This window comes from Rhea americana, unplaced genomic scaffold, assembly GCF_003343005.1.
Source record: "Rhea americana isolate MKP2758 unplaced genomic scaffold, rheAme1 scaffold_402, whole genome shotgun sequence".
Lineage (NCBI taxonomy): Eukaryota > Metazoa > Chordata > Aves > Rheiformes > Rheidae > Rhea > Rhea americana.
This window is the reverse complement of record NW_028186538.1, coordinates 307,999-320,993: the sequence shown is the minus strand read 5'-3', so window position 1 is coordinate 320,993 and position 12,995 is coordinate 307,999. Positions and strand designations below refer to the sequence as shown.

The window sequence follows — 12,995 nt, the reverse complement described above, 5'->3', positions numbered from 1 at the left end:
CACAGAACACCGCGATAACCCCGCGCCACCTTAAGGGGGCGGTGCCAGCCCAGCGCTGCCKGCGGCCGGGAAAAGGCGGGGCTTCGCCGTGGGCATGCGCACTCGAAGGAAGAGGCGAGGCTCGAGCGCTGCACCTCATACGCACATGCAGATKAGGCAAGCGGGAGCAGGCGGACGATCTGCGCATGCGCAGAAGGGGACCCTTTTAAAAGCCCGCCCAGAGGCATGCGCAGAAAGTCTGAAGGTGGGCTGCGCCGCCGCCCTTCTACGCATGCGCACAGAGGAGCGCGCGGGCTTCCCGCGCGCCGAGGGTGGCGTGGCGGCCGCGCGCATGCGCAGCGGGCGGGCGGCGGCGGCGCCCCCCGGCCCTCCTCCTCCTCCCGCGGCGCCGCGGCCGCCGGCGGATCCGCACTGCGCAGGGGAGCCACCGGCTTCCGGGAGTGGGTGCCTTCCTCGCCAGGGCGCAGCGGCTCGGCCAGTGTGAAGATGGGGTCTCGCGCCCTGCCGGAGACAAGGGGGTCAGCGTGGCACGGCCACAGCTGTGCTGCAGCTGCACCTGGGGCATGGCCACCCCCTCACTCACCGGTCATAACTCGGGATCTCCAGCCCGAGCTCCTCCATCAGTAGCCTCATGACGTCGTCGCACCTGCCATGCAGCTTCAGGGCAGCCAGGTCGTCTTTCGGGGTCCACTGGAGGGGCAACATAAGACCCACCACTGCGGGAATCMCCAAGCGCAGCCCCACCACCCTATGCTGCTGCTGGGGCCGTCCCCACCAGCCCAGGCGGGGAACTCCTGCCTGGATCTGGCCCACGCTCCAGGCTCACTCCAGGCTCCACGCTCTCCGGGGCAGACAGCCTCAGCAGGTCACCCCCATAGCACACACCAAAGTCGCCTTTGCCCAAACTTTCAAACTCACTTCAAAAAAGGCTCTCACCTGGAGATTCACAATATATAATTTTGGACGACGAGTTGGTGGCTTGCTCATGCACCAAAGATGTGGGTATTTTTTCAAAACCTGTCACAAAATAGAGATTATCAGTATAGCCAAAGGTAGATGTAACTATGAACCGTTTTTCAGCGAGAGGAAAAGGAATGTATTACCAGGAGGGGAAAGAGGGAGGAAGAGAGACTATCACAGTTGGTGGGCGAATCCTGACACCAGAGTTTATAGTTGTCTGTTTGGGAGGAGACTGCTCAGCACCAAGGTATCTCACCAAGAGGGAATGCTGCTAACAATCTTCACCGAGTCTCTAAAGTTACCTTTAAACTGGAACCCAGACAAAGAATCACATCTGCTTTGCTTGCAGCTTCTGTTGCTGCTTCCCAGTTCAGGGGCTGTCTCAACGTCCCCTTCTCCCCAAAGTGGACGATTGTGTCTCTCAACTGTGCCCCACACTTGTGGCACATCCTGCCAGTATGATGCCTGTGCAGGGCTGTGCGTTCTGTCACATCAAATACTCGCACATACTCTCTGTTGGGTGTACAGGAAGTGCAGACCTGGTACAGGGGAAAAAAAAACACCTCCTTAGCATCTAGCCATTTAAAGGCCAAGAGCCAGTTACTTCTCAGAGGAAAAACACTTTAAGGACAACAAATTGAAAGCAATAGAAAGGATCATTGTGGATCAGATGCTAACGGGGAAACATTTTTTAAAATCTTGACTAGCAAGTGAAATTACAGGAAGCAGGTTGGCTATGCTATAGGAGGGATTTCAGGAAAAGTCTGAACAAGAGTTGTCAGAAGCAGAAGGCTCTAGCAAATATGAGGAAAAGCTACTGAATCATACAGAATGCTGTTTTGGAGCTTGCTAACTAATTCACCCAGGGAAAAAAAAAAAAAAAAAAAGATGATCTGAAAAATAAGGGAACTAAATAGAGACTAGCCACATTACTAATTCTTCTTGAGCTGGGGAGAGACAGAAATAGTTTACATTATCTTCTTGTGAGGCTACTAAACAATAAATTTATCCTGTTATGACTACTCACCTCTATGTACATGTTTCCATGGAGCTCAGATATTGCTGTTCGGGGTAACCCACTCCGCAAGTGCAGCCCATCACAGTTTTGAGATACCACATGCTGCACCTTGAAGAGAATAAAACACAGAGCTAACACACAGCAGACAACTCTGAAAGCACTAGTCAGATGAAGGTAACTGGTACATCTCAATATACAGCATTTAGCTCAGTATATCACAGCAGAACTAACGTAAGAATGGTACACAGAAGAGAGATTCATGAAAGCTAAGTGAAAAGACTCCTACCACTGAATATAGCTCTACTAGGTCTGGATGATGTGGTTGTGCCACAAGACTAGGAGGAAAATACAAAGTATTGTAGAAAGGCACCAGTGGAAAAACTGCCAGAGCTAGCACCTGGCAGTGCAGCCAGTCTAACAAGACTCAGTTGTATAGGAGCACAGGTGCTGTTTCCTCTATGGGTGTGTAGCCACCTGAGTAAGAACAGTGATCAGGTAATCTCATGGAAAGCTTTTCTTCTGTTTTGGGGGTTTCATTTTATTCAGACCAGGGCAGCAGAGCACAAGTGAGATAAGGAGAAATCTTACCAGATTGTGCTTGTGTAGGCAGGCAATGCTCATATGAGTGAGTGTGGGCTCTGCCTCACTCATATCTGTAGTCCTGACAAGAAGGGGGGAGGGTGGGGAAGAAAAAGAAAAAAGTAGAAACTGTCATTAATCTCTTTCAATTTCAGCTTTCTGCTTGGCAGCTCAGAATTTGTCTCCTGAGAGGCTGCAAAACTGCCACTCCAGGAAAGAGGAAAGCAAAGAAGTTCGGTGAAGTCACTCCATACCTTACACTCCTGCCCTTCTGCAGTAACGTCCATATGCCATTAGGGCCTCTGTAGTCTGGGATTGAAGCTGCCTGTGTTATCAAGAGAGATGAAACAAGGCCTGACGCGAAGGTTCGTACCTCTTGTCCAATCTCCGTCTTACAAACACATCAACCTTGTCTCGCTCAGACAACCAGGCAGCTCAGTCACTAGTGCTTTTTTGTTCACTCCAAATTTTCCAGACTAGTGGTTCCCTCATCACTGGGTAACCATCTTTTAATATATTTTACTTCTTTTCCTTCCTTACAGCCCTAGCATTTTTACCTCCAGTACTTATTTTCCTCCAACTTTACCATTATGAAATCCCCCCAGAATTCTCTCTTTTCCTCAGTGCTTTCCATTTCCCTATACAAAACTCATTTCTTGAACCTTTCCTTATTTTCATTAGACTTGGTGACTTCTGGTAGCTTGTACACAATGTTCTTCAGCAAACATATTTATGACATTAGTACTCAAATACCCTGCCAAGAATTGTGCTCCAACTCAGCAGAGACTAAGGAAAGAAAAGATAATGTTCCTGTCTCAGAGTTCAGAGAAAAAGGGCACATAACACATCAGAAGAGCCAACACCAGAATTCCAGTCTCACAACAGGCACCACAGAAAACAGCCATTTTTTAACCACTGTTTATAATTTTCAATAAACACTAACTATACCTATTTGTCCAGTAACATAGCATTAATTAGCTAACTTGGTTTAGACTCCACACCAAAGCAGCTGAAGAAAGATCTGAATGAAGTAAGACTAGCGATCCTCTTGTTTACGAAGAGTATTCTTCCCACTATTACATAGCTGATACCGCCTTAAAATCTTCTGGGCAACAGGTACAACCCCAAGATGCAAACTAGCAAATGCCTTGACCATGAGTTACAGCTCAACAGTTCAAATATAGCATCCTAGGCTCATAGCATACATACATCAGATAGCCATTTAGAAACCAGGAAAAAAATCCATTCAACATTGCAAAACTCCTGAAGGAGCTCCCAAAGCTCCAGCCACTCACCCCCAAAGAATCCTACCGTACTGATCCCTGCTCCTGTGTAGATAACAAGGTGCTTGGCACTCCGGACAGCTGCAGCCAGCTCAATAGCCTTTCTCTTCAACTCCTCTGGTTCGTCGCATACCTGGAAAACACAACTGAGCAAGTTCACATGTTTCTGAGGAACCGTGCATCACTGAAACTGAAAACAAAGATTGCTAGATTGCTCCTTGCAAGTTTCAGTGTTAGCCTAGCCGACAGAAAAAGCTGTGCATAAGCGTCATTCAACACAGTTTTTAAACGAAAGAGTGCAAGTGTTGTTCACGTTATCTGTGAAAGATCAAGGGAAGACGTTTCCCAGATAGCAACACACACAGAGTCATCCCCCCTAAGACATGGCACCCACTCAAAAGCGATCGCATTTTGGAAAACTTGCAAGTTCGATAGCCCACTGCAAGACGGGCCCGAGGGCAGAGGCAGGAGGCCGGGACTTCACTGCCGACGAGGCAAGGCGGCACCTCAGCCCGGCACCGAGCGGCCGCCGCAGCCGCCCGGCGGCCCCGCCCGCGCGAGACGCCCGGTGCCTCCCCCCGACCGCGAACCGGCGCCGCGGCAGCCGGGGCTGAGCCCGCGCCGCCGGAGCGCGCCGCCCACCTCCTCCTGCCGCCGGCGCAGGCGCTCCCGCCGCTTGCGGCGCCGCTCCAGCTCGCGGACGACGTCTTCGCTCTCGCTCAGCACCTGGCACTCCGCGGGGCTCCGCTCCGCCGGCGGCTTCCGCCAGATGCGCGACACCTGCACGGCACACACAGGCCGTCACGGGGCGCAGGCGGCGCGGCGCAGCCCGGCGGCGCGGGGCGCGGCGCACCTGCCTCCGCCGGTCTCGCAGCTCCTCCTGCTGAAGCAGCTCGGCGCGCGCCGCCGCCTTCCGCTCCGAGCGGCTCAGGCTGCCGCCGGCCGCCATCRCCCCGGAAGCGCCCCGCTTCCGCTTCCGCAACCGGCCGCCGACGCGCCGCCGGCACTTCCGCCCCGCTGTGAGAGCGGCCCAACGCCACTTCCGGCGGCGCCATTGCCTCTTCCGCCCCCGCCCCGCCCAAGGAAGCGCAAGGCCGCGTCTCTTTAAAAGGTGTTTATTGGTCATATACAAAATAAAGAAAGCTCATATCGACAAACATACACTATGTACAGAAATAAATAACGCCCGGCGGGCCGCGCGGCCGCCCCGGCGCGCCAGGAGCAACAATAACTTAGCAATAAATACACGGGGCCAGGGCTCTGGCGGCAGCGGGCTGCAGCRGCCCCCGCTCGCTCCCGAGGGCGATGCCTAGCCAGGTTGCATAATCCAAGAGATAACTGCACACAACTCACCACGACACAGAAACGCCCGCGCGCGCCAGGCGGGGCAGCGGCACCCCCAACACCGCGAGGCTTTGCTCGGCGGCCGGGCTGGGAGCGGAGAGCCCACTGCTGCGTCAGAAGGGCACCAGGGAAAGGAGAAAGGAAACACGACACCCTTCACAGCAGGAAACCAAACGAACGAGCACCTTAGGAACAAGAACTGTCACACTCCAGCTATACACGAGAGAGATCGGGCGCGGGCTGGGGCAGGGAAGGCCCTGTGCGGCAGGGAACCGGCTGGCTCCCTTCCTGCGCGGCGGGAGGGTCCCGGACACAGCAGAACATGTTATGTGGATCCCAATACAGAACAAAATYGAGAACTACGCATGAGTATGGGGGAGCAGAGATCAGGCAGGGACCGGCTCCCACCAACACCCCGGGGCCAGAGCGTCTCACCAGTGCGGAAACGTCCCGCACGCAGCACCCGTGCTGCTGCGGGGCCCACACGCCCCAGCCTCCACCCAGCCCCTGCCTGCCCCCACCAAGCCTCACCCCAGGCGCCAGGCCAACCTGAGCAGTGCTCCCGATGGGTTACTCACGCAGGCTGGCTCCACAAGGGACAGCGCTGGGATTTACACCCAGAGCCAACCAGAGGATTCTGCATTTTGGAATTTCCCATCCCTTCCAGACACCACCAGAGCAGCTGGAAGACAAAGATCCACAATTCCCAGGTGTCAGAGCTCAGAAAGCTTGTGCCAAGCCTGTCTGGCAAATGGCTGGGAAGCAGCATGTCGAGCACCTCAGCTCAGGGAAGAGCATGCCAACCAGCCTGGAGGAGACACTCTAACCCTCTCGTGCAGAAAATCCATGGGGAAAAGCAACCTAAACAGCTTCTCCCAAAACTCACCATCAGTGAAGACCTCCTCTTCCAGCAGGAAACCCTCACCAATTGCCTACTCCTCTCCTGCCACATTGTGGCTTTCATCAGGTTTACCTTCTCAGCCATTAGTGAACTCCTTTGCCCAGAGAAGAGCAGCATAAGTTCAGCTATGCAACAAACACATGACCAAAAAACATTGAGTATGGCAAACTATGCCTCCCCACAAGACTGCAGCTTCACTTGTGCCATCCTTATCTGTCCCCAGTGCTCCACAGACCTTCTGTAGACAAGAAATCATTACATGGACTTCAGCCCCATGTCCTGCTTTTCTGACACAACTCAGTAATGAGCTCAAACCTTTGGGGATGCGGGGGGGGGGGTGTCAAAGTGTTTGCGAAAATGGAGTCTGTCCACAAATAGCTTCTCAGCTGTGTCACACAGCTGTAGTCTAAGAACTCTTCCAACACACACAGCCAGAAGCCGCACCAGGAAAGAAAGCAACCATGCCACAGCTTAATTTTCAGTAATATGCAGACACTCAGCACAGGAGACTCCAATTTCAGGACTGGTGCAGGTCCAGAGCTGCCCAAACAGGCAGGCAGACTTGCCTCTCTTGCCAGAGGAGCCACAGGAGCAACACAAGTTCTGACCACAGGGTCCAAAACTGAACCCAGAGTTAAATCCCATCAGTCTCCTCCTAAACTCAGAAAATTCTCCCTTGTGTCAGTTCTCTATCAGCTTTGTTGGAGGAGTAAGAGAGCAGTTCTTCTGCTGGCAACATTTTTCCCCGTTAAGGTAACTGAGTTACCCAGTGTTGGCTGCTTACAGGAGGTTTAAGCTGTTTGTGCAAAAGGAATAGCTGCAACATCCAGGCAGGGAAACTGACCTCCTGCAACACGCCTGTGCAGACAAAAGAAACATTTTCTGGACAGGCATGACTACTCAGTTGCACCAGCCATTCATTTTGTCTTTAAGAAAAACAGCAACTTTGCCTGCATGCCACAAACCCTCTGGAGACTTAGGAGGGCTCCCAAGTTGATCTTTTGATTGAACCTAGGGAAAACGACGGAAGCATGAAAACGACACCACATGGCAAAGGCAGCCACTGGCACCAACACATTATAGTGCCACGCAAGAGCTCGGAGAGCACACACAGCGCAACACAAGGGGACACAATGGAAGCCAGCAAGGTCAAGAATAAGTCACTTTTGGTACAATTGCAAAAAGATATCAAACAGGACTTGCCTCTTTTTTTGTCTTTTTCTAAGTTTTATAAATAAAGTCTGATAACTCTTTATAAAAACTAACCTCAGAGCCACAAACAGTTTGCAGAAGGTTCAAGAGAAACTTTAAAATTATTTATTTATTAACTTTTAACTAGCAAAGTCTCCGAGAATATTTCCCCATACATATGGTCAAATATTCTCACCCTCTCAGATAAAAAAAAAAATAATAAAAAAAAAAAGCTGACTATAAATACGCTCTCTCTGTCTGATTTTACTTTTAAACTTAGATAATTTAATAATTCTTAAAATGATGTTTCTCTCTTTAAATAAAGGGCTCTTTAACCACATAAACTAGTTGTGTAAACCATCACACTAGAGACACTTGATACCCTCAAAACACGGGAACAACTAGTGATTTTGGTCTTGTTCAGTGCAACACATTAGGCACAAAACCGGCCTGCAGCCAACACAGTACCTTCCCTCCCTCCCCTGGGGTGCTGGGCCCCGCACAAGGCCCCTGTCCCAGCTCCTTCCCTGCTGCTAGAGCAGAGGCAACGGGGCACTGCGGCATCTTCCTTTCCACCACTGCTAGCTTGTACAGCTAACGCCGAGGAAGTCTGAAGGAAACCCACTGCTAGAGCACGAGGCACACCTAGAAACGAATACAAAATCAATTACACAGAACACCCCAACCGCAACTACTGGTACCAAACGAGACAAAAAGCAGCAGGTTCAGGCACCCAGCACGCAGGCACCAAGATACACCACCTGGAAGCGTAATGAAATAAAGCCTTTGGGAAGTGACTAGAAATTCGGGTTTCCAACCTCCAGGAAGAAAGCCTCCCTTGAGATCCGCCTCCCCAAGCCCTTCCCTGCCGAAAAGCACGAGAGGCTTGCACGCCGTGCCTTCAGCCAAGCCGCGGAGACCCCCCATCGGCTAGGACACCAAGGTCTCGCAGTCTGTCCCACGGGCACCGGATGGGAGGTACTGTCTGCACAGGACAAGGGACGCATCACCACTGCTCACATCGATCTCAACATCTCAACACAACAAAATAAAACCAGAGCGATCAGCAGGCCAGCCCTGGGCCAAGTGGAAGGAACCCGGACCCGTGTGGGGAGGGTTTGTGCTTTGGGGATTCCAGGCTGGTTTTGTGCCTAATTGCCCTGCACAGACAAGCTCAGGCAACACTCGCTTCACTAAGACCGGGCGTCCGTTTTGGATTTCACTATTGTGATGACACTAGTGGTAGCAACCTTGCCAGGGACGAGGGGCCCCATGCTGGAGGTGAGTGGCCCCCGCACGGGGGTCACGGGGCTCCGGGCCACGGTTCTGGCGAAGTTCTGGAGCGCCTCATATTTGGAGCGGAGAGCATCAAGTTCCATTTTCATGCTGGCGTTCTCGGAGGCCAGCTTCTCCACTTCCTGCTGCAGCTCTGCCTTTTGCTTCTCCAGTTCCTCCTTCTGGGTTACACGCTTCACTCTGCAGCTGGCTGCGTAGCCCCGGTTCTTCAGCGTGCGCCGGCGCTGCTTCAGCTGGATGATCTCCTCCTTTGAGAGGCCCCGTAGATGCTGGTTCAGCTCCCGCACGGACATGGTCACCAGCTCCTCATCTGTCAAGCTGGTCCCATTCTCGCCTGGCTCCCGCTTCACCTGGGGAGAACACAAGGATTCCTGAAGGCTGGAGCAGGTGCCTGCACCCACATCCAGCGCCCCTTTCCTCCACCTGCCGCTTTTTACCTTCAAGGCCTTGTTTCCTTTGTTGGGGGTCGTCATAACACGACAGCCTCGACAGTCAGCTTCTGAAAGGGAAGAAAAGGGAAGGAAGGTCAGAGCAGCTCCCCGGGCCAGGGTGGAGCAGAGCCCTGACATTCCCGTGGCAGAGCCCAGCAGCACTGCCCTTCACCAGCACACATCCCCACAGCCCTCCCCAGGCAATGCTCCACCTGCACCAGACCAAATCAGACTCACAAGCAACGGGCTCTGTCCTTGAGCAGAACTGCTGCCATCCATCTGCCCTTCCACGCCCCTATTCCCACCAAGCCCTGTGGCAATGCTGTTTTTTGCTTGGGGTGGGGGAAATTAAAACACTGGGAGGAGTCAGAATACACGGAAGCCACATTTGTAAAAATAGCCTGGCAGGCAGCAAGCTTGGTCCGGAGCACGGCTGCTCCAAGCCAGTCATGCTGACTCAGCAGGTTGGCAGTCTCAGGGCCTCCTACTCCCAGCCTCATCCTCGTAATTCCCAAGCATAGCAAGCCAACCGGCCACTCCAACACCCCCTCTCTGCAAAACGCCCAAGCATAACCCAGCACTTGGGAACTACCCAGGGAAAGTCTGACCAGATTCTAGACCTAAAGAGGTGCAGTTTGGAACATGTGACCCAGAGCGAGCTGCATGGGGGGAGCCTCTGCCTCCACCATGCGCCCCACAGAGCATCCCACAGGAGAGGAGACACTGCTGCTGTGCTCACTCCCATCCAGACCTTTCCTGCTTCTCACATTCAGGGTGAAGTTGAAGTTCTGCACTCAACTCTCCCCAGCAGAAACAGAAGGACAACCCAGTCCTGCTGCGCAAGCGAGCACTAGGCACATTGGATTCCCATCACAAATTCAGGTCGATACCTCAGCAACCCTCACTTCTCCCATCAGATTCTTTTTGAACAGGAGAAAGCCCCTACTGGTCTCTAGCAATGCTGGGGCACAGAATCACTTTTTCCCCTCCCTTATCTTCAGAGCCAAGCTTTACTGCCTAAGAAAACAAAGATTAAGGGAGACCAGAAGCAGAGGAGAGCAGACCTCTTCCCTGCCAGGGAGGACAGCATTTCAGAACTGGTGAGAGCAATTCTCAGGTCTGTTTTCATAGYGAATCACACCCAAACCCCTGCTTCTGTCTCTAGATACCTCCTCCCCTCAGGCTTTCAGTCGGGATATTACTCTGCAGCCCAATGAATTGAATCTTCTCCAATATTACTCAGTGTCTCAAACACCCAAGAACTGCAGGCTTCCTGACACAGAGCAAGGACTCTTGTACATATCCAGTCCACAAACACCTTCTTACTTTCAGTCTCCTCAGTGCCAAACAGTCAACAACAAAAATTAGTTCTCCCACAGAGTCACTGTTTTGTTTGCTAAAYGTAGAGGGACGGATAGCGGGCTACGGCCGAGGACCACGCACACAAGTCAGCAAATGCGAAGTTATGCTGTTCCAGCAGCTGTGGCTCAGGCTCTCTGCAATGCATCTACCACTGTCTGTTAGATGTGAAAGGGGTTATAGCATTCCCCAGGACACCTAGCAGACAGGTAGAGGTCAGGCGTTACCAAAGCTTGCAGCCTGCCGCAAGGCAGGCTATTTATACACAGAGGACAATGCTCCTTCCAGTGAGATGTCTGCTACAACCTGAGAGTACTGGTGTGAAAAGGTCACTTTGCCAGCCAGGAAAGCCAGCTGCAAGGAAGCAGCTAATCCAGGATGGGCAGCACATAGGCAACTGCTTCAAAAAAAATCTATTTTTCCCTTTTCCTCATACCATTGCATTTCTTTCCTCTGTTCCTACTTGGCAGACAGCATGGCTGCTGGGAGGAGGGGTGGGAGAAAGCGATTAGCTGGGGAGATCAACACCACCACCCTGCAGCACCTCTCCACGCCATCCTCTGCAGAGTGCAAGGAGCAGAGGGCAGGTATGGTCAGCAGGACCCAAGAAGTTTGTCTGTCTCGCAGCTTTAAGCGGAACTCAGCTGCCTGGCCAGCACTTCCCTCGTCACAGCAGAGCTGAAAGCAAACCAGCACGGCCACAAATGCGGCAGCACCACACAGGCTCTGGGAAGGGACCCCTGTGGGGCAGACTGTGCAGAAGCAGCACTCGCACAGCCTGAGCCCCACAAGGTTGTTGCAGTTAAAGCCATAGAAACCCATAGAAGGAAATCCCAGGGAACAGGTTAACATGCAGGGAAGGAACCTGGATGTTAAAATTTAGGGCCAAACCTGCTCAGCAAAAGCTTKTATCAGGAGAACCAAGGGGTCTATCAAACCTATCACAGGAGCCATCTAGAAACACTTCTATCCATTTCACATAGCTGCAAACTGATAAAGTGAGGTGTTTTGTTTTGTTTGTTTGTTTGTTTTAATACAGACATTTGTGACTGGGTTGTCTGAATGAAGGAGGCTGCCAGAAGAGGCCTTCTAACAAACCCCACTGCAATTCCCAAACCCACACCTCCACTGCTTCCAGACCCAACTTCTGCTTTCAGGAAAGTCAATGCAAATGGGAACCAAGAGGCTGGGAGACATCCAACATGCTGCAAGAAGCTAAAGTCAGGATGTAGGCAGCAACAGAGCAGCATACAAGAGAAGAGACTGGTCCCAGTCCCTGACAACAGTAATTTAACTTTTTTTGTATTTTAAGAGTCAAGCATTTTTCAGCTAGAGGAATCCAGCTTTATCTGGCCTCATTCTCAGCCCAACACAAGCCTCCCAGAGCAGCCTCCAGAGCTGGAACAAGACTCTGCTGGCAGCTCCTGGGTGACTTCACCTCTCCTTGCCCCCAGACCCCCTTTCCAAAGGGGTCAAGGATAGAAACAAACCAGCGCACAAGTCCTCAGCAGAATGACCTAGACACACATTGTTGGCTATTTTCTGGCCTTGCTCAAAGGATCAGAGACCAAACTATTTGGCAGCTCCCTCAGAGGACACCCAGAGAACTGGCATCAAGACAGACCAAGCTGGGTCTGACTCCGCAGACTGCTGATTCTCAGCTTTCGATAGCTTCCTGAAGAAAGATCACGCTCAAAAGTGCCAAATACAACGACTGCAATGAAGAAAGTGCAGCCTCAACACATTTCCCCAGAGCTCGAAAGGCCTGAACTCAGCACAAGCACAGCCAATTCTCTCCTCAGCTCAGAGGCAGCACGACAGAGCTGACGGCAGCGCGCGCGATTCGACGCAGGCCCCATTCTCCACATTCCTGGTGACAGAACGGCGCCGGGAGCCCAGTGTAAACACGGTGACGTCACTCACTCCAGCGCAGGCTGGCCCGGAGACGGCTCCGGCCGCAGCGGGGGCCCTTCTGCCGGGCCGCGGAGCAGGGGAAGGCGCTGCGCGCTACGGGGCGCTCCGCAGCGCAGGTGGAGAGAAGAGCCTGGCTTGCTAGCAGCTATGGGGCGCGCTGCAGGAAAGTTCTCTCTGTCCACGCAGGTGTCGAGCAAGTTGACACTGTTGTCCCAGGAACCCAAACAGAGCAGTTGTTTTCCCTGATTACACGCAGATTCAGGGCAGTTTGTCTCCAGGGCCATCCCCACTTTCCCCTTGGGGTTCCGAGGTGAACTTGCATCCTGAACACATTCATGGCAATTATTCAGTGGATAAATTTGCTCACGTGTCCAGTTTTAACAGCAGTTATGTGGATAACGGAGCATCCTTCGCCAGAGCCCCGTCCCTGCCCTGGCAGTGCCTTCCTGCAGCCGTGCACCCGGACGTCACTCGCTCTGGGCAGTCAGCGAGGCAAGAGGCAGCCCCGGCTCGGAGCAGCAAGAGCCTCCCCCTAAACACGCAGCTAGGCCCTGCCCCCAGAGGGGCAGACACGGGGCAGGGAGCAGAAGCCTCCCCGCGGCTCGGTCTCGCGGCTCGCTGCCCGCCGAGCCGTGGGCATTTGCCGCGCTCCGGGGCAGCTGCGGCCTCTGCCCCGGCGCCACGGCGGGCGGGAAGGGCCGGGCCGGGCCGGCCCCCGC

General features: G+C 53.1%; 2 protein-coding genes across 3 annotated transcripts; both read right to left on the bottom strand.

The window, feature by feature from the left end:
• Positions 1-135: 135 nt before the first annotated feature.
• On the bottom strand, positions 136-4,837 carry SIRT7 (sirtuin 7). Its single transcript, XM_085314424.1, has 11 exons — positions 4,694-4,837; positions 4,483-4,620; positions 3,869-3,973; positions 2,812-2,882; positions 2,567-2,639; positions 1,988-2,086; positions 1,263-1,499; positions 937-1,017; positions 584-690; positions 332-501; positions 136-179 (listed from the first exon to the last, which is right to left on the bottom strand). Exons 1-11 carry the CDS (start codon positions 4,787-4,789, stop codon positions 136-138), a joined length of 1,221 nt encoding a protein of 406 aa, XP_085170550.1. The 5' UTR covers positions 4,790-4,837.
• A 102-nt stretch (positions 4,838-4,939) lies between these two features.
• Positions 4,940-12,952, bottom strand: MAFG (MAF bZIP transcription factor G). Of its 2 annotated transcripts, none has more exons than XM_085314401.1 (3): positions 12,286-12,952; positions 9,010-9,071; positions 4,940-8,922 (listed from the first exon to the last, which is right to left on the bottom strand). In XM_085314401.1, exons 2-3 carry the CDS (start codon positions 9,043-9,045, stop codon positions 8,470-8,472), a joined length of 489 nt encoding a protein of 162 aa, XP_085170527.1. In that variant the 5' UTR covers positions 9,046-9,071; positions 12,286-12,952; the 3' UTR covers positions 4,940-8,469. The 2 variants fall into 2 exon arrangements, with proteins under 2 accessions (XP_085170527.1, XP_085170526.1); XM_085314400.1 differs by lacking the exon at positions 12,286-12,952 and adding an exon at positions 9,241-12,257.
• Positions 12,953-12,995: the final 43 nt, after the last annotated feature.